The 27,734-nt window shown below is 41.3% G+C and overlaps 1 protein-coding gene and 1 long non-coding RNA gene across 6 annotated transcripts in view; one reads left to right on the top strand and one right to left on the bottom strand.

Annotated features, from left to right (window-relative positions):
- DLEC1 (deleted in lung and esophageal cancer 1) overlaps positions 1 to 19,141 on the bottom strand; it is a 37,731-nt gene extending 18,590 nt beyond the window's left edge. For 3 of the 5 annotated variants that reach the window (XM_021388637.1, XM_021388638.1, XM_021388636.1), the window contains exons 1-20: positions 18,763 to 19,139; positions 18,537 to 18,677; positions 16,854 to 17,010; positions 16,241 to 16,351; positions 15,049 to 15,233; positions 14,573 to 14,793; positions 14,240 to 14,321; positions 13,744 to 13,831; positions 12,755 to 12,928; positions 11,863 to 11,999; positions 10,664 to 10,756; positions 9,354 to 9,444; positions 8,590 to 8,752; positions 6,781 to 6,973; positions 5,359 to 5,417; positions 4,660 to 4,834; positions 2,851 to 2,944; positions 2,489 to 2,619; positions 2,083 to 2,241; positions 24 to 163 (exon numbers count right to left, since the gene is read on the bottom strand). In XM_021388637.1, coding sequence (XP_021244312.1) covers positions 24 to 163; positions 2,083 to 2,241; positions 2,489 to 2,619; positions 2,851 to 2,944; positions 4,660 to 4,834; positions 5,359 to 5,417; positions 6,781 to 6,973; positions 8,590 to 8,752; positions 9,354 to 9,444; positions 10,664 to 10,756; positions 11,863 to 11,999; positions 12,755 to 12,928; positions 13,744 to 13,831; positions 14,240 to 14,321; positions 14,573 to 14,793; positions 15,049 to 15,233; positions 16,241 to 16,351; positions 16,854 to 17,010; positions 18,537 to 18,677; positions 18,763 to 18,795 — 2,627 coding nt within the window. In that variant the 5' untranslated portion in view covers positions 18,796 to 19,139. Of the gene's footprint in view, positions 1 to 23; positions 164 to 2,082; positions 2,242 to 2,488; positions 2,620 to 2,850; positions 2,945 to 4,659; positions 4,835 to 5,358; positions 5,418 to 6,780; positions 6,974 to 8,589; positions 8,753 to 9,353; positions 9,445 to 10,663; positions 10,757 to 11,862; positions 12,000 to 12,754; positions 12,929 to 13,743; positions 13,832 to 14,239; positions 14,322 to 14,572; positions 14,794 to 15,048; positions 15,234 to 16,240; positions 16,352 to 16,853; positions 17,011 to 18,495; positions 18,678 to 18,762 lie in introns of all 5 variants that reach the window. The other 2 variants (XR_002435793.1, XM_021388639.1) reach the window with 2 other exon arrangements.
- LOC110394677 lies at positions 19,264 to 27,695 on the top strand. Its single transcript, XR_002435795.1, has 4 exons — positions 19,264 to 19,577; positions 20,559 to 20,650; positions 21,003 to 22,721; positions 22,900 to 27,695. It is a non-coding gene; the product is annotated as an uncharacterized LOC110394677 (long non-coding RNA).

The raw sequence follows: 27,734 nt of genomic DNA, 5'->3' as shown, positions 1-27,734 counted from the left end.
AGAATGTGACTTTTTCCCCTTACCTCCTTTCTCCATTTTCTACCTCTAGTTCTAATACCGTATGGAGACGCTGGCACAGCAACGACGTGTACTGAACTGACACGCTGCATATACCCAAAGGAGGCATTTCTTCAGCAGATGGTTGAATGATAAAGGGAGATACCTGTGACAGGAGAGAGGGAACAGAAACGTTTTTGATGCCCACAAAGCAAGTGTAAAATGCCATATCTGTACACTCCAATTGAGATTCATGTGTGTACAGTTTTTCCTCAGACTTGTCACATTTCTCTGCCCCTGGAGTCTCATCTGGGTAGATTTTACTAAATGCAACAATAGCTTTGGGAAAACCTGGCTAGACAAGGAGGAGGGACTTGGCTTCTGTGGGGACAGCTAGTAAAACAATCATGATTTAAGAGAAGGGCAGTCAAAACCAAGGGCATAGAAAAGATGCCTGTGCATGGGGCGAGGGGGAGTGCAAAGCAGTCAGCACTAGAAGCAGTGTCTGCTTCCAGAGAGGCTGAACAGCAGCTATGCAAGGTGCCAAGGGGAGATTCTTGGACAGAGAGTCAACAAAAGGAAGCCTGGAAGAGCAGAAATAGAAAAAGCATCAGTGTAGGATGGGGGCTGGAGAGATTCAGGAAAAGAGAAGAGGCAGCTTTTATGCAGGAGGAAGCAAGAACTTGATCTATGATCTCCACTGTGATATGAATGGGCTCTGCGGTGATAAATTCAACAGATTAAGACTGTACAATCTCTGAGGTCCTGGGAAACGTTGAGAATGCAGGGAACAAAGGAATAACAAAGTGAGAAGCAAGGGTTTGAGGACTGTGAGGAGCACATCCTGATTCAAGTACTTTCGATTGTCGCTGTTTTGGGGAAAAGGGATAGACAAGCACACACAATCATTCTGCAAGGCTGCCACAGCCACCACTCATAAATCCTTCTCTTTTTTTCCATCAAATTACAACAAAAGTTGGTGACACGTCTGCATCGTGCGTAAGAGAAAAAAAATAATTCAAAGCTGAAGAACTCAGGGAATTAGAGAGCAACTTCCCACAGCCTTCCATCTTGTGAGAAAACCAACAGAAAAACCTCTTTCAGTGCAGAACTGACACAAGTTGTCCAGAAAACAAAACTTCCAAGCACTGTTTAGATCACTTTTGCCACAATAAAAGCAAACCATTCCCTCTATGGTCAGTTATGTAAAGAGATCTACAATCAGAGTATAAGCTTTATTACTAGAGAAAGCACTAATCCTCTAGTCCAGATTTCCTCACTTCCCTTGAATGCCTATCACCAAGGAGAAATCCAGCTAAAAGCCCATTGTGTCCTAGAAATAAATCTTTATTATTTTAAATTTCAGGAATATGTGACAGTCTGCAGATAGTAGCTCTCACTCAGTTCTTTGCTAGCAATATTACCTCCAAGCTGCTCCAGTTATTTTTTATGAAATGGCAGAGTGATCTCTGAAGCCAAAGACTGGGCTATATTTGATATATCACAGCCTAGATAATACTGAAGAGCAGTTCTAGTATTCACTGTGCTAAGAAGAAATTTTGGGACACATCTGCCTGTTTCAAAGCCATTGTTTAAAGCTAAAGGTTTGATTCAGTAAGTACTGACATTCTTGTATGTGATGCTGATGTGGGTGTGGAAAGAGTGCTGAGCAGCCTTATCAGAATGATAAGGTCATACTCCCTTACATACATTAGCAGCAGCTTAAATCCCTGTCATAGAGGGAATAACTCTGTGGCTCTTTCAATCATGGTGGCAGGGCATTTGACATTAGTTAAAAAAACCAAACTTCATATGCATTTAAATTCTAAAAAACTTATGCATTTCACAGAGTCATGGAATGGTTTGGGTTGGAAGGGCCTTTTAGATCATCTAGTTCCAACCCCCTGCTATAGGCAGGGACACCTCCCACTAGACCAGGTTGCTCACAGCCCCATCCAGCCTGGCCCAAAGTAACTGTGCAGAATCAGTTGCAAAAGGAACTGCAGAAATCAAAACTTTTCATATCTGGAATGAAAAGTACAGCTGCTAAGCCTGAAGAAAAAAAAGCTAATAGCCATGACTTACCTCTTCACTCCTTTCAGCTAGACAAACCTGGCTTTCTTGCATTTTCCACCGTGCTGGCTGCTGGCATAGATTTTGAATCTCAAAGGTTCCTACCACGCTCTCACCTGGCTTAATCAAACCTAAGCAGAGTGAGGGAACACCAATACGAAGAAGAGGACCCTAGAACACCAGAAAACAGATGGCAAAATGGACTTTTCTGCCAAAACTTATTAATTAAAAAGCATACACTAGCTAAGATTAATGTTCTACTTCACAGAGAAAAGCAGAAAGCAAATGCCTTGTGTGTAATACAGAAAAAAATTCTTACTGTTGTGGGAATATCTGCCCTAGATCTGTCAGGCCTTCAGGAAGCAAAAATCTTTACAGAGCCAACAGCCTGGCCCTGCAACACCGGACTGGTTCTCACCTTAAAAGCAGCCTCAACATGCAGCACAACTGGCTCCGGTGAGTGTTCAATTTGACACTGCAGGTTATGGCTGACACGCCCAGGTCTGATTCCAGTAATCATCAGGTCAAATTCACAGCATCTATTCCTGTCTAGAAAAGAAAAAAATAAAATAAAATCAAAGTCTCACCCTCTTGAACAGAAGGAAGATGCTGTAAGCCTACTTCTTGGAACCAATTGAAGCCTCCTGCTGGCTCCAGCAGGCTGGGGATCAGCCTTGTCTGACAGCTTGCATTACAATGTTCTACATCCTTTCTCTTCCACTAGCACCAATTTAAATACTTCTATCATTAAGTGATACCTGTAAGCCACAGAAACTTTACCTATGACACCTGTACGAGGTTCAACTTCCATGATGGCAGAGGTGGTGATTTTCTCCCACGTGTACTTGATCAATGATTTGCTGTTATTCCACATCTAAAACAATTAAAATTAACAAGTTAATTAACGCACCCTAAGGCTGCACAGCAACAAGTCCGTTTGCTGAGAGCAGCGATGCATTGCAAACTAAGTATTGCAAGTCTCACATCATATACCTACCTTGCAAACTGTAACGAGATCCTGATCACCTATAAATGTTAGCACCCACTAAAATAGTTTGAATCTAGCTCTAGCATACTGTATCTTCACCTGAATCTTGACATAAATTGAACTAACTTGAAATGGAAAGGCATGGAACATCTAATCTGTGACTTGAACGCCACCAATTCAGTGCTGGGCACTATTTTCACCACACCCTCTCACCTTCCCTCTGCCATGCAAAGCAAAGACAAGAAGTAGGATTCGGCTGACTGGATTTCAGATGTCCTCAAAGCAGCTGAGCGCTCCGTATCTGTCCTCATCTTCTAGGGTTCTCCTTATAGTCAGCATTGCCAATTAGACAGTGCTGGCAGCAATACCTCCAAATCATTTAAGCCTGGGGGATGTTAGGAGTCACTCCAAGTGCTATAAGGAAAGCTTGGAGCATGTAGCTCAGGTGGAGATCAATGCCCAAAGCGCCACATTTAATCACATGAATTCAGTGGCTACCTTTGCACTGGGATTGTGTTTTCTGAAACTTGAAGAAAATCCCCCGATTTTTCCACGATGTTATTGCATTTGAAGCCTTTTACATTTTTCAGAAACGTAACAGAACTTTAAAGCTTAAGCTTCAAACCCTTCTTTTGAGAGCGCTCCTCCCTGCCAGGATCTGTTTGTGAGGGAGATGTGAGCTCCCGCAATCTTCGGCCTGATCTTCAGGTCTATTCAGACAGAGCTCTTTAATTACAGCCTGTTACACTTTCCCCTGTGGCGCAGGCATCTCAAAGCAGAGTTCTAATCATTTTTTAAGAACGAAGGAGAAAAAAAAAAAAGGAAACTTTGAGGAATGTCATTCTATTATTAGTAAGTGGCTTAATTACCTATGCCACATGTGTAACTGTACTGCATTGCCAGAAAGCATGAAGCAGCTGCCTTGAATTGAAGAACCTGTGGGAAACGTGAGCACAAAACTAAATACTGATTACTGCTCTAAGAGAAAACGTGAAGAGCATTAACTGGGAAGTGTCTTCTTGCCTGGCTACTGCTAATAGACCTATTTTTCCCAGGTGAAACTAGAACCAACAGGATCCTGACCTATAGTGAAATGAATGCTGAGTGAGCGGATCGCAGCAGAAGCTCATCCCATAATAGTCAAGCAGGAATGAACAGAATCTGCAGCCATAGAATAACGTCTAAGAAGCTTCAGCAGAAGTGATTTCTGTAGCTTTCCTGTGCCTGCTGTAGTCCTTTAAATAAACAGTGCCTCTGTTACAAGGCGATTTAATCATCCGTGGGCTAATTCCTCCCAGCTGGAGAAATCTCGCACTGCAGAACCGAGATGGATCAGCAAGTGGTTTGTGACCCAGAAAAGCATTTACAAGTGTAATACCCTGCAATATCAAACCTCAGAGATGAAAACAGAACGAAGCCAACTGCCTGGAGCGTGGGGCTAAGGAGGCCTGCTAGGGCATTTCAGCACAGTGCTCATGGCCTCCTTTAAAAATCTTTAAGAAAAATTAAAATCACACGGATCATCCGATATCTTCTGACAACACCTGTGATAGCCAGAGTCCCAAAGCAACGGGTAAAAATGAAGTAAAAAGCAAACAAACCTTAAATGTCCTTCTGACATTTATACCAAGAAAGCTTTCTCCGGGGATGATCATGGCGTACGGCTCCAGAAGAAGTTGAAATGGTTCTGTGGATCCTTTCACTTCGATGTCCAGTGCTATTGCATCCTCTCCTGTATATTCTGGGATGTTGCGGAGCATTCTCTCCTTTACTAAACTTCAGGAGGAAATGTGGTAGAACTATTAAGCATTTTGAATGGCTGTTTCAACTCGGTGCCATGTTTTAATTGCCAGATCGGAAGTGGAAATTAGCAAAAGCTTCTCCACTGCAGACTGGGGGAGTGCAGTAAGCCCAGGTTGGGAGCAATTAGCAACGGGAAGAATGCCAGCAGTCTCTTAACATACTCTGTTTGTCCCAGTATATTCATGGATTAAAGATGTAAGTCATAGACGGCTGTGATGAACAACAAAAGCTGATGGAAATCTCAGCAGAAAGCATGGGAAATGAACAGACAAGTGACAGTGGTATCTTTCCAAGAGAGGTGCAGCCTCAGCTAGGGCTAAGGCACGTGTTCAGACACGAGGGAAGATTGCAAATGCACTATTTGTACCACTGTTAGTTGTGCATATAAAATCCTTTATAACTGTCAGTCCACTGTTACTAGAAAGATGGAGAACCCCAGTAATGTAATGTAATAGCATAGCTAAAATGTGGCTGGAAAGTATTGATTGTCAGCTTACCTAGGTGATTCTGGGATGTCCATCAGAACCAGCTGTATCACACTGTGGTAAATCTTCAGCTGTACAGATAAAGAGAGGCTTTTATTCTCGAGTAATTGGCTATGTTGAGAATTCAAAAAATGAGATGGAAATGGAGTTTGCATTTAAATGGCGAACAGTCATCATCGAGATAGTAAACTACGATAAACTATATTCAAAATCTAGAGTTACTAACAGAAAACATCTTTGACTGCAACACATGAAGCCAAGATTCTGATCTCACGGTGTATGGTTCCAAGACAAACACTCGTTTTTGACACGCTTGTCATTATCTCCCTAGTATATTGCATACTACACACAAACATCTGCAAATACTCTGCAAATGAAGATTAGTATTGCTGTGCAAACATAAGTTTCTTTAGCCACTTCAGGACATTTAACTGACTTGACCATCAGCTTAATTTTGAATAAAAAACACTGTTTTTCCATGATAGGATAAGAAGATACCTCCTACATTTGAATGGAAACACATCCACAGAGGCAGGCCTTAAATCTGAAGGGTTTTGCAAAGGATTCATTTGTTTACAGAGAGATATTTATCTAAGTGCAGATGTAAACTTCAAATATTTTTGTTAAGAACTTGCAGTCTTGAAAGTACCATTAATATATTTTCATATTGACTCGTTGAAGTGTTTTTTTACAAGATAATTTCTCTTCCATGCTTACTTGAGGCATTCCTATGTCTGTCAATCATCACAACACGGGATATTCGTACTCTTGGGTTTACTTTGGATCAAGTAAATTTCTTTAAATACAGTGATTTCTTTAAATACAGTGAGCTCATACTCCTTATTTACAAGGATGAGAGAGCAGAAACAACAGACATCCATCAGTACAGCTGCACTCAGACATCACTGCACCCTCTACCACAGCTGCATATCATCACTCCTCTGACAAAGGCTACTACTTGTACTTCACCACAGAGCTGTTCTTTGGAAACCCAAATAAGCTACGGTTGGAAAGAGTTGAAATCTCCAGTTTGCTACCCAAGTCTGTTTGGGCTGTGGTAGGTATAGGGCAGATCCCCGAAGCAGCTCAGTGCAGATCCAAAGTATCAGGGCAGTGTGAAGGAGCTGGTAGCATGGTACAAATGGCAGCTTTGCCAGCCAGCACAGCTGCAGCTCAGAGGACGTGTCCACAGTTTCAGTGTAAAGTTAATGGCGTCCCATCAGTACCAAAAATCACATGAGATCAGAAGCTGCCTCATCTTCTGCAGTCAAAACATGTTTTCTTTTACTAACTTTTTATGTTTCGAATACTCTTTATTAGAGCACAGTGCCAGCTAATTGCATTTAATTCACAAAGTTGCACAGCAAGGGTTTTATAACTTGCATAAAAACACACAGCTGGAGCTTGTAGCTAGGAAGGAATCAGAAGCCATACCTCCTGGGGAGTGTAAGTGAGAGTAAAGTCATGATCAGAGCAGGGAAGCAGAACTCCCCGCTCAGGACTCAGGGAGAAAGCCGACTCTGTCTCTCGGTTGTACTCAAGTGTCACCAAGTGTGCAGTTTCTCCTGGCATTCTTGGTTGCAGATTGGGCTTTATTATCTGCCAGTAAAAAGGAAGTTCTACAAGGCTACAAAGAGACAGACACGCAAAAGAATGAAGTTATCATTAGAAAAAAATTAGATGCTGAGAGAATTTTGGCAGAAAACTTTTAGTTGCGTTTTTTTTTTTTTTCATGTAGCTAATTCCTCTCTTTAGAACTGTAGGGGATTAGAGTTGGCAGTCCTTGTGAGCTACCAAGCTGATGAGACAGCACAGAAAGAGCACATAAATTCTACAAAGAACATGCTAATATACTGAAGGAAGGTATGCATATATATTTGTGCAAGAAATTGGAACGTTTTCTTACGTTATGCAATTCATCACGTAATACAACTTTTAAGAAACTCTCAAACTCTTTTCTCAAGAATTCGAAATCCACGGGACCATTCCTGCTGATATCGGTATGTTTGCATTGGATCACTGCGAATGATCTACATAACATTCTGAACTGAATCCAAGCACAAGGTCTGGTTTTTAACATGTCAACAAACTGGGGCTCCAGCGAAGATTACAGCAGTCATCCAGAAAATGTTGCTTAACTGGGTTGCTTCAGCAGAAGTGTATTCCATGGAATGAGTTCATAGGCTTTAAAACCTTGTTCATTTTGACCTCAAGAACTTTGCCTTAGAAAGTGGAGAAAGGACACTGGAGTTTCAAAATGAAAATAATGATATAAAACGGAGCAATTCCTTGTATCACTTTCTGTAGCATTATAAAGTTTTCTCTTCACTGATTCGGCGGAGTTCAGTCTAAGACCGTCCAGCTTTGTTTAACACCAGTGCTAACACCATGGCAAATGCTGTCACGGTTATCAAGCAGAGAAAATTCTTCAGGAGATGGAAACTGACAGAGGGAGTCACACCCTTCATTAGATACAGCATCGAGTTCATCAAATCATACTTTCTTATGCCCAAACAACATTCTGTTCTGGCATTACGCATGTTTGGTTTCCAGGCCAGATAAAATCCCAGAAATTTACTGTAGCAAGTAGTGGTTTACATGAGTGTGACTAGAAATAGCACTGAGCACTGCCCTGATGGTTTGCAGCCTCTTGTTACTGGAATCATGCAAATTAATGTATTATTATTGTCTGAGTGATCAGGATTCTACCATGCTCAGTACAATGTAATTACAGAGGGACATGTTGTTTGACTTCAAATAGAGTTTATATTTAAATCTATTAGGGGACAACAGTTGCCATCGTGAAAATATTAACCTGAGCTAATCACACTGCGTTCCATTTTTAAATAGAGGAGATCCAGCGGAGTCCAGGATGCTCTGTGTCTTGTTCTATGTGAAGTGCCTACAATCTGTTTAGGATTGCATCCTAAAATGCACCTATTTCCCTGCTCTATGAAAGGACAGGTGTATAGGGTGCTTAGTTCTATCGTACAAATACACGCTGTAGACATGCAAAGTTAGATGAGGTAAAACCCATCTGGGTGACCCTCTTAAATGCTTCCTGCAATCATCCTCTTCTTAGAACCATATCCTCGAACCTTATTTACTACGCAATGAAGCAAAAAGAAGCAAAGCTTCTGCACAAAGTTGAATGAGTGCATGAAGAGATATGGTATCACAAATGAGATCCCAAGCAGTACGTTCCGACTGCAGAATGTTATGCTATTAATAGTGGTTACATACGTAGAGTTTCTTATAACCAAATTCTTCTCTGCGGTGGTGTGTGGGTTTTGGGGGTCAAATCGTATGAAGTGCTGTGCTGTCACATCAGTAACTTCACCAGGTTCAGGCCTGCTTTCTCCGCCCGTAACACGCAAAAGCTCCAGAGCTATCAGCTGTCCAACCCCTTGAAGAAATAAGTAGTTATTACTGCTTACCATCTGGCTATTAACTTTGCTCATATTGCTCATTAACACCAAATGCCAACAGTGGCCATTACTGATTATATCTTGATTATATTTGGTGTTTCCCCAACTTTCAGAGCTCAGTACTGTACCTTCCTGATATTGTTTTGATTATCACCATCTATCAGTTGAGATCCTCACTTCATGAACTTAACAGCTTTGGATTTCCTGGCCACACCCTCAGTTCATTTACATTAGCATTGTTTCATTGAGAACAGCTGAGTGTTTGCAGTGGTTGGTAATAATGTGGCTCCCAGACATTTTGAGCAGTAAAAAGCATTATTAAAAACCTCTAAATGAAATGCCTGTGGTAAGGTGATTGTATGGATCTGAAGTTAAGCCTAATGTCATAGTACTCACAATCGCATCAGAGGACAAGCACTCGCATTTGCAATAATTTAAACTGGTTTCATTAGTCAACCAAAGATTGCCCATCTCTCCTTAACCCAAGATTTGCTCCAAATTTGCTTCACACCCAAATGTGCATTGACCACCGCTCGCATTACGAGGAGCTGCAGTGTTAGAAAGGTATTAGGAACAAACCTGTGACCGTAACATCATTGACCTGGCAGTTGTCACAAACAATGGTGTATGTTTGTTGTGAGACTTCTGGCAGAGAAGGGAAAAATACTACCTGAAAGAGAAGGGAAATAGTAATGTCTGTAACTGACTGTTCTTCAGGAAGTCATAAACTCCAATCTGTAAGTGCTCAATAACAGACAGTCCTCGTGATTAATGATTTAATTATCCTACATTTACAATAATAATAAATAATCTTACATTTACAAGAAGCAGACAGAGTTAAGTTCCCTTAACGCAGAAGAAAGAAATAGGTGCCTTCTGGGCAACTACACCTCTATATGTGTATCTGGCTGGTCACCACAGGCTGCCCTTGTAGTCAATGGAGATGGGGACAGTTTACTACGCTAGTCATACAAATTGCACTCTCGGAATCAGTTCTGCCCTCCTTGAGCAAAGCCACTGCTGCCTGTAAAGCTCCAGCAGCGTGAGCAGGGCCAGCTGCTGTGTGGCCTTACTGAGCTTCCCTTAAGAAAAAAAGGATTCAGGTCCCAAACTGAGCAACCTTTGGTTCTGGTACTACATGCCATGTTTTTTCTGCCTGTTACCCATTACTGCCTGCAAGTCTAACATGTTAAATCCACCTCCTCTCTCTGTCCCACACTTGTGGCCCTCCTGAAGCAATGCAGCTGGGAAGAGAGAAGAGGAAAAAACTTCTCTCCTTTACCCACACCTGCATGACACACTGCTTTTAGCAGCAGCCAGGAGGTACTGGAGAAAGGCAGGGCTGGAGGCTGGCTACGCTCCCTGTAACATTCATCCTCTCCCCATAGTGATGCAATGATAAAATGTGGCTGTTGCTGAAAGCACTTGTGGCAGCCAGTACTGCACACCTGCTGCAGGATCTTTTTCATCACACAGCAGAGCAGCAATGAAAGATTTGTACCTGCTGCTCTACACTGAAATAATTTGTTTTCCAAAATATCTTTCCAAGAAAGCTCACAAAGGAAACGTTTCTTGGACTTAATGTCCCAGCTGGAGTAGAATAAGGACTCCTGTGTTCTTTGATTCCTGTTTTCTCTAAGAGGATTCTTTGAATGGGGAGAATCTGGCTTGTCTCTGGGTAGGTAAGTAAGACGTGGAAGCTATAATGAAAGACCCTTCAGTAAGGCTCACAACTGCAGTCCTTCCAGAATAATTCCACAAAAGGACTTTGACATTTTCATTCAGAAAAACTCGAATTTGCAGGATCCAGACAAGACCTCATAAAATGATGCTGTTCTCCTAATGTATTTGGTAAAGTACAAATACTTTCCATAGCAGTATTTACTAACCTCCACTGTTGTACACTGCCCTGGAGCTAGCTCAAAAACACCAGGATAGATCCCAAATGGATCCTGTATCACAGAACCAACAGTGGCGACAGCCTAAGAGTTTCAGGGGGAAAAAAATAAGATTAAATTAAATCAGTTTGTTGTTTTCACAATAAACCTAAAATAGGAGGTATACATCACTGTTCTACCCCCTCCCATTTCACGCATCTCAAAAGTTTGTGGCTTAAGTGTACGGCTTAGAATAAATGCTCCATGTTTTCTAATTACCTTGGTGAAAGCAGAAGGAAGAAAGGTGCTGTCTCCAGAGACAAATGTTCAAGTCAGGAGCTCTAACACATTTAATCACAGAAGAAACAGTTATTCCTGAGCACAGGAGCTTGTCTGTTTCTACGTGCTTATGACTCTGAGCTGGATCTGCAGTATTTCAGGAGGGATAACCTAGCACATCAGGTATTCCAATAGCTTTTTCTTCCAACACATGAAAGGCCAACCCACCAGTCACATTTCATCTTCTTTGTCCACACCACTTAGACACTGTTTTGTGATGGCAAGCTAAAGAAAAAGCGGTACTGGAGCAAACTGCTAGGCTCTGCAGGTGCAGCAAGGTCAGTAAGTGATATTTTTGGCTGGGAGGAAAACAGCTCAAGCAGTGCCAGAACTGGTTGCATTTCTGTTTCCCTTACGAGTAATAATCTGACCACACCTCCCAGAGGCAAGTCAGAGCACAAGCAGGAGAAGGACAGCCAGGGAGTCTGGGTTTGAGAATAAATGTGAATCCCTGAAGGAATGCAACAGTACAGATGAATCCAGTGAGGCCTGAAGTCTTTGGTGCTAGTATACCATCATTATCTCGAAAAGTCTTCACAGCAGTGCACCTATACCATACCATGTCCAGGGACAAGGGGAAATGGCCTCATGTTGCACCAGGGGAGGTTTAAGTTGGATATCAGGAAAAACTTCTTTACAGAAGGGGTTGTTAGGGACTGGAATAGGTTCCCAGGGAGGTGGTTGAGTCACCATACCTGAATGTGTTTAAAAACCGTCTAGATGTGGTGCTCAGGGACATGATTTAGCAGTGGGTTGTTAGAGTTAGGGTAGGATGGTTATGTTGAGGTTGGACTAGATGATCTTGAAGGTCTTTTCCAACCTGAGCAATTCCATGACTCTATGATTCTATCATTTTCTTTCTTATCACTCACCTTGAAATTAGGAGGTGGCCAGGCCTTCTTTGGCATTATACAGAACTTCCCAGTGCTAAATCCCTCATTTCTGCACAAAATCACTGTTACTTTTATTCCCCCAACAAGGCAGAAACCACAGTCTATAGTATGAGGCACTGCAATAAGGAACACAAAAAATCAGCTGCACGGACAGTGAAGGCTAGCAGATGGCAAAGCCAGGTAGATCTTAACTTTTTAAAGACAACACTGCTACATATGAATATGTCACCCTAAAAAGCCTTACACTCTTTCCATTTGAAAGTCAAGCTGCATGAGTTGCATATTTCTGCATTCATCTTACATTTTAATGGCGCTTCCTACTTAGAAACTCCATGGCACGATGGCAGTAAGAAAGATGATCTTTCAAAGAGGTCAGTATAACAGGAGAGCTGAATTTAAACAAAAGCAGTGTTGTGGAAATACAGTCTTAGTTGTTACAGCTGAGGTTAAATATTTGAGAGATTAGTTCTACAGGTATGCCATATCAATATATAGTGAATGTAACAACGAATGAATATTAATGACTAGAGTAAATATTTATAACTAAAAAGTAATTCCTTAATGTTTCCAATTAGAAGTTTAGGAATTGACACGATACAAACATAGAAGACTTGTTCCTGCTTTCTCTAATACAGTGAAAAAAAATGAGCTCCATGTGGCAAATACAAATAATTGATGAAAAGATTGACAGGATTGCATTTTAATAGCTAAGAAATCTATTAGGAGTGAAAATGAGATGGATATCAAAACGTAGAAAAAGCATTGCCAAGTTTCTTCACATTTGTTTTGCAATATAAAATTGGAAACAGTCAAATTAAAAAAAAAAAATCAATTTAAAATAAGAGAAACGTAAGAATTGGACATTACTGACATGTTAGCATGGGAGGCGGTCTTTTAGCTTGAATGGGGATCAAAAGAGGTTCTGATACTTGAGTCTCCACTAATATATAATCTTCATAATCTGCTAGACTTTCAGGAACAAATTGGACTGTATACTGGCATGTCATCCCAGGAGCAATCATTCCTCCCTTTCCTGGAAATTTTCCTTGGAAAAAAAACACAAAGAATTAAAAAATCACAACCTCCCAAAGTTGGCATAGGTTTTCATGATCACAAGTCTCTCTGGAAAGGTGCCTGTAACCTCTCCCCATGTATTGCCTAGGTCAAGCTGATAAAAACCACAAAGGACCTGCCAGTGCAATCTGTGTACATGTCAATCTTTCACTGAACTCAGAAAAAAAATGTGTTGTCTAAAATGTTTCTCATAAGTACAGCAATAAAATGAGGAGAAACACAGAGATGTTGTCCAGTTTCCCTCTGCCACAAAAGTTTACAGGTGTACATCTAACTTCAAAACATTCCTCCAATGCTTTGACCATGATACCACAAACCCCTTAGTAAGTCTAACCCCATGCCTGGCTAAAGTATTGTAGGAAAGATATTTTTCTTGCTCTTCCTCAACCAAATCTTCCTTCCTGCAATTTAAGTACGCTGTTTCTTGTTCTCTCTTCACATCAATTTTAATGGACACTATATCTGTTCCTAGATGAGTTTTGGCTAAGCCTCAATCTAGATATTCCATAGATACATATCCACCTGACTTCAAAGATTTTAATATTAATCTTCTTGAATCATTCATTAGGCTTTTTGTATCTGCTTATGAGATGTATGTGAATGGTCCTAGAGATGCAAAACAACGTTCAGTTTCTAAAGAACTGAGCAGATCGTTGTTTTAATCTGCTGTCCAGAGCGCTATGGGTAGCAGAACAAAGCATAAAGTCTCTGAAAAACCTTTTTTGAAGCAAATACATTAGATCTTTTAAGTTTTATCATCTTAAAAGCAGCAAAAAGAACACTTACCTGGCCCAATGGCAAATACTGAAGTAGAGGGAGGAATAAGTCTTACACGGTGACATGTTGAAGTGATGTTCTGTAGCTCTACGGTTATCTTCATTTAAAAAGAAAATATAATACTACAGTGTGTTTATTGTCACTCATTATAATGGTTGCAGTTCCCTACTGCTTTGCTAGTAGTACCTCATTTATCATCAAGACAGGCCTAAGAATCAGGAATACGACCCAAGCTGAAACTGATCATTTTTCTCTATTTATTCAATGAAGTCTCAGTCAAATACAACCAAAACCAAACAGAGATTGGAGATGGTTCTCTTTAGTTAGAGTGTCAGTGGCATGTGTGAAAGAATATCTTGAAGGAAGCTGAAGGGTCATTAAATCAATGTAAAGAAACTCAGATTTCTGTTGAACTGTGGAATGCCAAATTATCAGGTGAAATACATAGACAATGGCAGGACAAAATGCTTCCCAGTGGCCAAACTACCTACAAAGAAGTTCTCACCTCATAAACCCGGCCAACTTCATAATCAGAGAACAAAACAGTAGGTGGATTGGCAAGAAACACAGGAACAAATGAAGTATCACTGAAAAAAAAAGAAACAAAGAAAGGAAAAGACATTATTTTACTGTTTGGTTCATAAATATTGATAAAATGAAAATTTTCAAAGTGTATACTTCAGGGAAAAAAATCAGAATGTCATATAGACATACTCCGTTTCCTAAGAGGCCATATATTTAGCTTAAAATATCCAGGTGTAAATCCAAAGTAATTCTGTCGTGGAGCACTCTGTGGGTTCCAGCTCAGAAGCAAAAAAAAAATGTAGACGCTGCTTACCCTGTATTACTTTCTGCTTCTCTTCCACTTATGATTTGTTCCACCTGTCCTTGAGACATGACAAGAGATTTGCCTCCATGAAGAGTGTTTGGTGGGAAAAAGCGGGGATTCTTCAGAAAATTCTGTCTTTTCTCAAGCTTGGCAAGGTAAGCACGCTCCTCTTCTCTCTCGGCTCTGCTCTTACTGCCTTTCCAGTCTGCCTTCTGTGAGGCACTGGATTTCTTTGAAAAACAAAGAGACCGTGGTGCAAAACTTAACACCGAAACTTTGAGGACAATGGAAAAGGTATCTGCACATGACTTATGAAAGCATCAAAAACTGAAAGAAAAATATTACATTTCTCTTTTCTTAGCAGACCAAAGAAAAGAAATTCTGGAGCCAAATCAGTAATGCACAGATATTCACTTTTCGATCCAGCATAAGCAATAGGCCCTACAGTTCTGACAGACTAAAACCAATAAATCTGTGAAGTGTACCTTACTGGTCTTCTTGGTCTGGTGGCTAGAGTCTGGAGTTGAAGGTAGAGTTAATGTGGATAAAGATACGTTTGGCAGACGACCAGATATTTTCTGGAGGTGTGCAGTCATCTGGTCATGTGAGTCTGAGGAAATGTGCTGTTTAAAACTAAATGTCTCCTTGATGTAGCCAGGTTCTGCTTTTCCTGTAATTCAGAGGAAAATATAACTTTGTAGAGAAGAACATGAATGATAAGCATTTATTCTAAGCGCAGCCATATGAATTTATTTTGATCTTGCCAATGGTAAAACGATACACTTCGAATCCTCTCAAATTTCATTTGTATACATAGCTTATTTAGCACAAATGAAACAAAGTAATTTAATGACAAAACTTTTATGAGTATCATATAAATGAGCTACGTAGAAAGCCATATTACTGTCAGAAAGCTGTATTAATCTTACAAGTGGGACTTAGAAGGAGTGTCCTGTTGGGTTTACAATAAGTTCTATATGATGGTCCAGAGATAGTCAGAAAATTGGCATAAACAAGATGTATCATCTCGATCCATGCTCCTATTCTTCAGCAATGAAATTGCCAACTTAGGAGGACATTTGGAGAATTTAGATTATTGGCTTGGTTTTGAATTACAATGGATAAACAACTCAAATCTGGGAATTCGTGATTAAACAGATTAGTCTGAAAGGTCTATAAAGAAGTCTTGACATTGTCCCAAAGATTTCTGTAACTGGTCTTAATTTGAAAATTAAACTGAAATGTTGACTAATCAGAAAATTTTAAGCTCAACATATAGAATACAATTTCATCTCATTGAAAATGATTTTTACCTTGATGTAACCATTTCTCTACTTGGTATACAACATGTAGTTACAGCAATGTGCAAATAAAATTCAGTAGAGGCAGAGAAGTCACAATTAATACAGAACTGAAAACAAATGTGTGACCACCATTAAATTGAAACTCATGAATCCATTAATTCCAGAGGACAGTAACTTTAATTTACCAATTTTATTTTGACACTTTCTCTTTAATACCCTTTAGGCCCTTTTACACTCTTTTAAAGCAGAAGGAAATTTTATATTAGAATATATTTATCTATAAAAATATACTCAAATCTGCTGCATCCTCCAATGCTTCAGTTCTTGTAGGTTGTTCTAAAAAGTCACAATTACTCTCTGCTGTAAAAGTTACCTTTTGGTGCTCTAGTAACAGGTAATTTATCAGTGATGTAATCGTCAGGGCAGGTTAAATGATTTTTTCTGAGAAGTTCATTATCCACAATCCACCTAAAAGAAGATGCCACTACAACAGCAAAAGATGAAAATAAAGATGAGCACTAAAGCTTAGCCCCTGAAAGTCAGCCCAAAATTCTGCTCTCTTTTTAGCTCGTTATCAGGCAATATTTTTGGATAGGTAAGCAATCTAGTATTTTAATCCCAGAATGTGGACATGCATCTCCACGATTTTAAGTTCAGTTCAAACACAGCTATTCAGCCAACAGGGAAACATATGATCTTCGTTAGTTGTTGTTATATAGCAAAGTGTGTATGTTTGTAGTACAGTTAGGTGGGTAAGCCATTAAGAGCAAGTTTAATATCTTGAAAACAACCTCATTTAATTTCTAACTGTTAAGCAGATGTTACCCTTCTCGAATCTCTATCAAAGTTGCTCTGTTGATGTCAAGCCAAACTAGAAACTCCTGAGCCTCATGTCAGTCCTACCACTGATTTCAGACCAGCGTTGTATTAGTCTCCTGGTACTACAGGAATGTACTGGGGAGAGACAGTATTTCCAGAATCCTCACCTGGTGGTAATCCCATTTTATGGAAATCTTCCCCAGCATCTCCCTTCAGCACATTTAGGGCCCTTTCTTCTTCAGCTTTTGCTCGAGCCTGTGCCTGAATGATGTTCTCTTCTGCTACATCAGCTTCTGTCAGTTGGCGGTTATACTCTGCTACAAGCTGTCATAGGCAAGGGTGAACACAGAGAAATAACTGTAATTTAACCTGTCACAAATAAATATTAAATATCTCCTTATAGATAAATGTTTTGAGTGAGTGAGTCATTGATTTATAAGAATAAATTGTCATGCTAAAACATCTTCATTTCTTTCATTTAACTTGAACTGGTTTAAGAAGCAGTACCCAACTGCCCGTGTATCAACAAGAATGTGTGAAAGACAAGGAGACATGCGTGTCATTTACCTTCTGTGGGACAGTAGCTACTGCACTGCATTTTGCCTCCAAGTTTAAAATTAAGTTTGAAGTGAACATTTCCTCCTAGTTATTAGGAAGCTCTCCAAAATATGCCAACAATGATACTTTCCTTCTTAGGCATTTTGGATCATTGCTTAGTGTGGTAGCTGCTTCATAAGCACAACTCAGAAAGAAAAAGCCAGCCTCAAAGAGGATTTTAAAGAAAGAATAGCATAGGCACAGGGACATATCAGACCAATGCCAAGTGTTGGTGTCAGAGCACTTGTAGCCTATTTGTGAGGTTTCCACTGAGCTTTTATGTCACAAGGTTTAACCACTTGATTATTATTTTTTTTATAGAAACAGCAGGATGCGTTCAGCTAAAATTACACACTTTTTCCTGTCCTGCTTATTGTGGGCTCCCTCCACTGTCAATGGAATCTAGTGGATCAGACAGACTATGCCCTAAAAGTGCCCTGTTTTTTTTATTTTCTGACAATATAAGAGAGCCTTGGGTGACAAGTTCAGCTCTCACACAAGTAGGAGACATGTACTGTCAGCTGAAATAAATCTTATTCAAGCAGACAGCTTCAGAAATCAGTGTTCACATTCATTACTGAGAACGTGCTGTGACCACTCGTATTCACTTGCTGATATATTCAGATTTGCCTTCTTTTATTTTACAGAAGACCTAGAAATTAAGAATAGAATCACAGAATCGTTAAGGTTGGAGAAGACATCTACGATCATTTAGCCCAACCGTCAGCCCACCCCCACCATGCCTAATGACCACGTCCCTCAGTGCCACATCTCCATGTTCCTGGAACACCTCCAGGGATGGTGACTCCACCATCTCCCTCGGCAGCCTATGCCAATGCATTACCACTCTGTCTGAGAAATTCTTCCTAAAATCCAACCTGAACCTTCCCCGGTGCAACTTAAGGCCATCATGGCCACCTGGGCACACTGCTGGCTCATGTACAGCTGGCTGTCAGCTAACACCCCCAGGTCCTTTGCCTCAGTGCAGCCTTCCAGCCACTCTGCCCCAAGCCTGCAGCCATGCATGGGCTTGTCCTGAAGTGCAGGACCCAGCACTTGGTCTTGCTGATCCTCATACAATTACCCGCAACCCACCAATCCATCATGCATTTGCGTGTCATCATTGCACAGAGGCCATGATAACCTTCTCTCTATCCCCCTTATTTCAGTATACGTGTGGCCGAAAGCCAGCACAAAGTAACAAGAAGTAACCTGAACAGAGCTCCAAACTCTGCCATGGTGTTGCCTTGTACCTTCTGCAGCTCCTCTGTAAAGGCCTCGTGATAAGCGTCATCTCCTCCTCGGGACTTGATCCAGTTCTCCTGTATGTCCGTCCCTATAACATCTCCAGTGTACAGGTCCTTAAAGGTGCTGCTCAGCAAGTGGGAGATGTCCTGAGGAGAGGATGTGAGGAGATGAATGTTTAAGCCCCATATACGTATGGAAGAAGAGCTCCGCGTGCCCGCCGGGCCGCATTACCTGTGAGCGGGTGGAGGGGCTGTGCTGAGCCATGGTGGCCTCTGCCGCCCAGAGACCTCCGCCGCCCGTTGGTTGCTGAGCAACTGCGCAGGCAGTGAGGGCCGGGCCCAACCTGGGGCAGTGTGTTGAACCCCGGCCCAGAGTGGGATACGAGGGGTGAACCCCCCCCGGCTGTTCCTCACCGCTCACCCAGTGCCCTTCTCTCCATGGCAGCAGCTCCGTTTTTATTAATTGTCACGTGAAGCAGAGCGGTTGATCGAGGGCCACAGCCTCTGTGAGACACTCATACAGTCCTCCTGCCCTTTGGGTTGTTTCTGCCTCGTTCACTATGGACCTGAAAAATCATCCATCTTCCCCTCAGCCTGCGCTAACGTCACAGCTGTGTACGCTGGTTGCTAACAACAGCTGCTTGAGTGGGTGATATTTCCTTAGAAACCGGCCTTGCGCAGTGCTTTGTGTTTGCCCTGCCTCCTTTCTTTGTTGCTGTTTTTCCTTCCCCTGCATTTTGCTGGGAGAGAAAGAGGCCAATGGTGGTGGATCACAGGGCTTCTCCCTCCCTACAAGAAGACACTGAGGCCCTGGAGCTTGTCCAGGGAAGGGCAGTGTAGCTGTGAGGGGTCTGGAGCACAAGTGTGATGTGGAGCGGCTGAGGGAGCTGGGATTGTTCAGTCTGGAGAAGAGGAGGCTCAGGGGAGACCTTGTTCTCTGCAACTGCCTGAGAGGGGGTTGTGGTGAGGTGGGGGTCAGCCTCTGCTGCCACATAACTGCGATAGGATGAGAGGTGATGGCCTTAAGTTGCACCAGGGGAGGTTCAAGTTGGTATTAGTAATGTTTTCTTCTCTGAAAGAGTGATAATGCACTGGCACAGGCTGCTCAGGGAGGTGGTGGTCACCGTCTCCGGAGGTGTTCAAGAACCATGGAGATATGGCACTGAGGGACGTGGTCAGTGGGCATGGTGGGGGTGTGTTGACAGTTGGACTTGGTGGTCTCAGTGGTCTTTTCCGACCTTAATGATTCTGTGATTCTATGATTCCTGCAGAGAGAATTTGCCAAGGTTTGATGGGGAAGAGAGGGGTAGGCAGTGTGCTGGTGTGCTACTGCCCTCTGATGGCGTTAAGCTGGAAATGGCCATCCCAAAAATCATTTGCCAACATTTGTTCCTCCGTGAGCAGATAAGCAAGAGGCCTTGGGTGCAAGCCCCACAACGGTGTTTGTAGGCATGTGACACATAGCTTTGTGACTGCACTGTATCACAAACATTAGTTCCTCGGTGCAACAAAATCTGCATTTCACCATTCAAATACGATGCCAAATTCGACTCTGAGGAATGCTGTGTTTTCAGTTCCCTGTGCAAACGGAAACTTTCCCAAGGGAAAGCTCAGCAAGTCTGCAATATCCTGTTCCAAAGGTTAAGGCAAGTCAGAGCAATTGCTGTCATCTGACAGTGGTAGGGCCAGGTACATGTGTTTAAAAATTGGAAAGCTTCACAGCTTGTTTCTGGCTTGTAGGTGTGCCCTCGCCTTTCTAAGTAGGCTGGAATATCCAGTTTTGGCATGTTTCCATATGAGAATTCCAAGTTTTCTCATCACGTGCTATTATAATTAATTATAACATCTGTTTTCTTGCTGGAATGTTAATAAAATCCAGCATTTTTTAAAGAATTAATTCCCAGCCTTTCAGAAAGCCATGATGCAGTGGCAGTAAAGCAGATGTTTTTGCTTAAAATAGTATATAGATGTACATGAAATCTTGCTACAGCAAAAGCTTTCTGTATTTTCACCTTTACTGTCTTTCAGTAAAGTTGCCAAGCAGATCACCTCAGTTTTGAAGCTGGATGCTTTTTTTCCAACTGCAGTCCAGAAACCCACCACTGAATCTGGAAATGAAGGTGAGATCCTTTTGCCCTATAATCAAATGCAGGATCAGAAGGGAGATCCTCAAGATTTGTCCAGAGCTATACACAGCCATTTCCCATATGAGACTGGTATACTTTTGGTTAGATCTCTGTTTTTATGCTGTCGTCTCTTACTCATATGAAATAAAAAATTACATGCCACTGTTCCTTTGCAAAGCTGTTTAATTCATTTCTATATTCACTTTTTCCATATGAATACTATAAAAATAAAGAACAATTTGCATATATCACCCACTTTATGACCGTTACTTCAAAAGTCTGAAGAGAGACTTGTGCACGTAAGAAATGGTAAAACCCCAATCAAACAGAAACTTTACATTTACAGGTGTAATCTGTCCAAATACAGACCCTTTCTCTAACTGCTGTATATGTGACTTCTACCCAACATTGTAATTGGAGGAACTGTAAGTACTGCTAAAGTCTGGATTTTCCCGTTCTTTCCATATCTTGTCTTGTTCATATTGCATTTCTGTATTTATTTCATTCAGACTCCCCTGGTGGTCCCCACACATCCCTTGTTATCCCATCAGGACTTTTAGACAATCAGCTGTTGTTCATGCTTTCTTCTGTTGTAATATGTTGTCAAAAGCTCCTTCCTGTTGTAACCTAACAAAATCATCTCACAGGCATGGGGGTGGTTTGGTCAGGCATCCAGGTCCCAAAAGACACCACGGAAAAGGCAAGTTCAGCTTGTTCTTTCTGCTTGTTAGCTTCGCAAGACTGAGAGTAAGAAAGCATATCTGTCTATATAATAGCTGAATGTGATTTGAATGCAATCGAGCAGCTCAAGTACTTAGTAAATGATGATGTGTACATACCTATATTGCAGAGTGGAACTCTATCTTACACTCTTTTTTACAAAGATAACAAGTTCCATATCAGTTTTTTTTTTTACCTTGCTCGTATTTTATGAATATAGTGGATGTTATGACCCAGGCCTGTATGTCAGCCAGTATATTCTTCTATCTATTTTAAAGCAGTGAACAGCAGTGCTTGACCAGCTATAATCTTAACTTGTTGTCGACATATTTTCATTAAATATGTAAATATTATTGGACTAATAACAGTATCCTTTCAATAAATCAAAACAGCTTACAGAAAAGTTCATACATTTATCTTCATAGTGACCCCCAAATATTCACTAATATCAGTGGATTTCCTTCTTGGAGGATTTGCTAAATCAATTCCACTCACTTGATACTTGAAAAGTTTATTTGAAATTACAAAATTTAGACACGCTTAAAAATAAAACTCAGAGTTAAATTTTCTGTATAAAGTGCTGCCCCTATTTTGTTAGTGAACAACATTCTTTCGTTTGGAAGTATGTATCCATACATATCTGAAATGTAAATGCAATTCAAATATATATATGCATGTAAAAAGATATACAAAATAGCTTTAGGTTGTATATTGACAAATCCATAGGGTTTAGGAAGCCTCCAGACTCCAACAATTTTGCATGGTTTTAGGATTTTCTGAAAACAGGACAAGTCACAGAGGCTTCTGATGGTATTCCTGAGATGTGGCTAAGTATGAGAAATGATATCTTCTGCACAGGAAGAACTGCACATTTATCATCCAAGTAGCAAAAAACTATTTCCAATTATTTCTATTTTGTCATTAAGGCCTCATTTTGGGGTTTGGGTCTTCACAAAAAAATTCCCACCACCTCTTTGATGAACGATTCCCTTTGACATTGCTGCCCTCCAGCGGTCTTGTTAAGGCTTCCACGTTTCCAGGAAAGCATTGAAAAACATTGTACTAAATCTTTGTTCTGATTAGACCGCAGAGCAGCCAAAAATACTTCTGTCATCTCAGTCTGACATATTCTCTCACCTGGCTATTGGGTAAGGCGTGTCTATTCTCTACACTGGTAAAACTATGCATTATCCCATAATTACTGCGGAACCAAATGCAATCAAAGAGGCATCACTGGAATGCAAGTCTCCATTGGATGTTACCATGCATATCTGGAACTGAAGCTAGAGTCAACAGCTTGAAAAGCCAAGTTGGAGACGTGGCAGACGGGAAGCTAACCTCTCAGGTGAAAAATGCTGAACAGCTCAGTTTCTTCCATTGCACTTCTTGTTCTGCCAAAGCTCTGGTTTTGGTTTTGTTGTTTTTTTTTTTTTCTTCAGATGCCCTATTAGTTTGAATTCCATTCATTTCTTACTGATCTCGCCTTGCTTGCCATACTGAGATGATCTCCAATTCTCTTTCAGACAGCTAAAAATAACCTGTGGCTGGCAGTTCCACCTGGATATTCTATCCACCGTTTTCTCCCAGAACATCTTGTGCGGTGTTTTTTTGTGGCTGTCTTCTGACGTGAGTCAGCCCTTTCACTCGCTTCCTGTTTACACCTTTCTTGACTTTAAGCTTCACTCCGTTTCCTTCACCTCTCTCCTGTATCTACAAGTCTGTCCTTCACTAAAACATGTCGGTGAGTATTGCTGTACTTCTGCTGGAATACTTAAGCTGTAATTTCACTCAAGCCGCACGGGATCCTACAAACAGACACACCCAACACGTAGGAGAAGCATGTGGAAAATGCATCCACAAAGGAGTCATTCCTTTCCGACAGTGTCTGGACAGACATGTCACTCTCTAATTAAGCTGGATCCCTCTACACGGGGATCCAACTGGAGTGTGCAGGGCTGGGATGACACTGGAGCCACGATAAGGGGCTCATACTCTGTGTTCACCAGCATATTCTGTGCTTCTGGGATTGGAGAGGATTATTGGGCTGCAGGATTACTCCCTTTTGGCACAAGCTTTTACATTTAACCCTAAATATTTTACCCAGTAATGTGTTTTGTTAAAATTAGTGATTTTGTTCTGTGCTCCTTGAATAGCTGGGAGTCCACTGATTATTTGCAAGGAGTCTATGGAAGTTAACAAGAAAAGCAGCCAGTAGGTAGATTCACCACCCCAAATCTGTCTTCTGTTTCTGGATGTGCACCGTTTCCCAAATTAAAGACTAAGGCCAGCATTTTCACACCTCAAAGCCTTCTTTGTGTGTTCACAAAAGGTTCTTCTCAGTGCTAGTTTTGGGAAATAAATCAATTTCTTGGCACGTCATCTACAAGGTGATGGACCAGAGTTTCTCCCTCCAGGTCTTAAAGACTTGGCAGTAACAACAAGATTTAACCGATGCTTAATTGCGTTCTTCCATACTTCAGGGACATCACTATGTCTGTGTCCCATACTACACTGCCAATTCCAGGATTGCACTGGTTGTCAGAAAACCATGGCTTAGGCCTGTCTCGTGCTGTCCTAGAGTCTTGATACTTTACCTTGGTCAATATGGAATGAGGTCTGAATCTTTGGAGCAGAAGATGGAAAAGACCCACCATACACCTCCAGTATGTTAAGGTGCAATGAGGAACTGCTGCCTAATTTAGAAAGAGAAGAAGCCCAAACATGTCTACTTTAAGGATTTTTCATCTGAATTTGTCCTCAGCTCTTGATTCTTTAATAACAGCATGAGAGAAAATGCGTTTGAAGCAGATGCTAATCCGGACAGGCCCATTCAAACACATTTAGTGTAAACTGATGAATGCAGTGTTCCCTCCTAGTAGACATGTTGGGGGCTAGAAATAGCTTATGGATATGTCAGACTAGGTGAGAAGGAAATTTCTAAGGTGAAACTTTTAAAATGCCACCTTATTTCCCTTTATGAGTTATTTTTATCTCCTGGAAAGCTATAAATTTAGACCAAACCCCAAACAATATTTCCTGGCTGTGGTGTTTCAGGGTGGTGAATGAAGTGGGCTTAAATATATTTCTCTCCCTTTATCCTTTGGAACTCAGCCATACACAAATAACCCAGAAGGCCAGCTGAGTTAGGGCTGTGTAGCTGAGCAAGAACATCTTGCAGGAGTCCCAAAAGATCTTGTAAAGAAGACCTTTCACTTTGGGACAACATGAATACAGAAGCACTAAAGCTATCTCCAAGGGGAGGATGGGTAGAATCAATGATGGGCAACACAATGTCTCTTGTTTCAAAGAGCTGGAGAACAAGCAGATGGCATAGACTATCTTGTTGGAGGGAAGTCTGACTGCTGTCCTTTGGAGAAACAGCCTGAGGGCTCATGGCTGCTGCAGGCTGGCCCTGGTAGCAGAAATACAAGGGAAGTGGCTTGGATTTCTGGCCTCATTTTCTATTCTTGCTTCCCAAGTTAGCTTCAAACTGTGCCTTAGCTCTTGCAGACTGGGAGGAATCTCACTGAAAATAGCGTCTGTTAACAGAATACAGACAGGGGAACACACTATCAAAGACAGAAAATCCCAGTGAGACGGGAGAGTGTGAGAGGTGGTGGTGTCCTGAGGGCACGAAGAGCCCATCATCAGCAAAGCGTACAGCTGTGTTATCACCTTACGTTCTCAGCATATTACCTCATTTTTCCTGTAGGGAAAGATAGGACCAGCCCAGCCAAACCGGCAGGCTTGCATATGCTTTTCCATATGTGAGCCCTGCAGTGGATCAAAGAAAATGAGGAGGCAGCTGGGTTCAACAGCCAGAAGAACTGTTACCTGCCTACAAATTCAGCACCTTCTTTTCTGCCCAGGTTAGCACGACAGATTTAAGTGCCCCTCATGTAAGATGCCCAGTGATACCTAATCTATTTGCCAGGGAATGGCAGATATTGACACAGGATCAACTGGGAACTGACAACTTGCTGGAGCAGAAGCAAAATGCCAGCGTGGAAATCCCACTGGACCTGAAATGACACTACGTCTTCAGTTTTTAGGCAGCCAAATACTGCTTTTAGAATTGTAAATTTCAAGAAGCACCAATTTTCCCCGCAGAAACACCGTTAGAGTACCCAGCAAACTGTTAACAACCAAAATATGGGCTGACTCTCAGTGCTATGTCTTAGTGTGGAATTAAAGTGTTAATTTTGATCTGAAAGCACTCAGTCTCCTAATGCTTGTATTTTGGAGACTTCACCCGAAGGCAAAGCCCAGACCAAGCTTCAGGTTTTTCTTCTCCAGCTTTTATATGGACCACGAGCTCTTAGCTGGGATCTCACTAATGTGTATTAATAGCAATCCCATAGCTCTGTGTTCTAGCTTCCGTGTATTGTTACCACAGGCACGTCTAAATGCATTTGCACAAATCAGGTCTCCTGCAGTCGGAGGGAACGTGTGTCTACAAAAGGCTTTTCTGCTTTGGGTGCCCTACAGCAGGAGCAGGAAGGAAATGAGTCATTCAGGCTCTTTGCTTTGGCTGCACCAGGCTTGCAGAACTGATGAGGCACCAAAAACCCAATAAAATACTTCCTCAATGGGCAGCATTTATAGTTCTTCGTGTGCCCTGTTACCCTCTTGGTGTTTGCCCTTCAAAAATCCAAATAACCCCACCAGCCAGAGGAATGTAACTGCATTTGATTGTCAGGAATGTAAATACATGATTTTGGAAGTAACAGTATATACGTATTTATGTATAAACTTGAGGTGGCACATAAAGCAAGCGTTCATTATTCCCTTTGTAATAAAGACACGGTGTGTGATCTCAGGCTTACAACACTATGTCCCTGACTAGTATTTACCCCGCCTGTTTTGAGATGCTTCAGCATCTTGATTTTATTCTCTTTACCCTTTCCAAAGGCTCTTCTCTCTCTTCCCTGACAGTTTATTGAACTGTGCTCCTCACTTTCGTCTTACTGAAACAAGATATTAGAAGTAGCTTAATGAGAAGTTGTGAATGCTCTTTTTGAATTCACTTGATAAGATTTTACAAGTTCATCCTTTTATTTGTTTGGGGAGTAAGTTAATCTGAAAACTAACCTAGCAATAACTTGTCAGTTGGGCTGATCTTATTTCCCCCCCCCCCCCCCCCCGAGACTTCAGAATGTGTCTTTCTCTTCATTTCATCTCTGGCTTTTGGAAAAAAACAAAGCTGACGATAAATTAACAGCAACAATGTTGGCTATTCATTAGGACCCCGAGAGACACCGGAATTCCTTGTATACCTTCTGTACTAACATCTGCTCTAGAGATACTAGCAATTCATATTCAAGAACGTTTTCACACTCTGTATGAATGTTTCAGATGGAGGTGGAGGGAAGTCTGATGTCACTGAGCCATATGAACTGCAGCTTCAACTCTTTGGGATCAGAATAAAAAAGCCTTACTTGTAACATCGCCAATTATCTGTGTTGCACGCTCTGGAATCACAAGGTCCTCATCTGCTACTTAAACCTGTGGGACAGTCTTTTATATAATGAGATTTGCTAAATTGTAGGTGTAACTCAGACTTTCTGTGTTTTCCATGCAGTTAAAATTCATATGAACTGGCTACACTGAAAGAATCAGTAATTAGTTAATGATATGAACAATTGCATCTAATTATTGTGATTATCCCAGATACAGAGGATTAAGCTGACAGCTGAACTAAATTAAAAGGGATCATTACGACAGCAATCATCAACCCTCCTCTATACCTAACTTATATTCCCTGCTGCTATTGGTTGTGAAGGGGCAACGGTGCAAGGAAGAAAGGACTTGCGTCAAGCATTCCTGGCAGCAGATGACTTGGCCTAACGACTGTGGTATTTAAAAGGTAGAAATGGACTTTGTGACCTGGACATTAGTGGTTGTGAAGCTCCATTGTAACGTGGGATGTGTTTGAAGGAGCCATTAATGCATGAAAGTGGCAGGACCCTGGGAACGGCCTCCCGCTTTCTTTTCCCTAACAGTGGTTGTCATGCCAAGAAACCTTTTCATTCCAGTACAACTAGTACGTTACCAGGTACTCCAGTTAGCTTATTGTTCCTCATTCATGCAACGTTAGCTTCATGTGAATGGTCAGATTCACTAAATGATTCAGACAGGTACGTGTCATATGTAACTCTAGCATTGTGTGATCTGGGCTGTTTACTGATGCACTGAACTGAGAAGCTGATGAAATGTATATGTTACATTTTCTTTGAGCTTCTCATTCACTGTTAATAGATGAGGTTTTGATAGCTTTCAAAAAAATCTCAGAAGTGTTTAAGACTAAATGTGCTTTTCTGTACAGCTTTCCAATAAAGACGTTTTCATTACAACTACA

This window comes from Numida meleagris, chromosome 2 (assembly GCF_002078875.1).
Source record: "Numida meleagris isolate 19003 breed g44 Domestic line chromosome 2, NumMel1.0, whole genome shotgun sequence".
In the NCBI taxonomy this organism is placed as follows: Eukaryota; Metazoa; Chordata; class Aves; order Galliformes; family Numididae; genus Numida; species Numida meleagris.
Note: the sequence above shows the minus strand (reverse complement) of the source record. Positions and strands in the feature narration are given on the sequence as shown.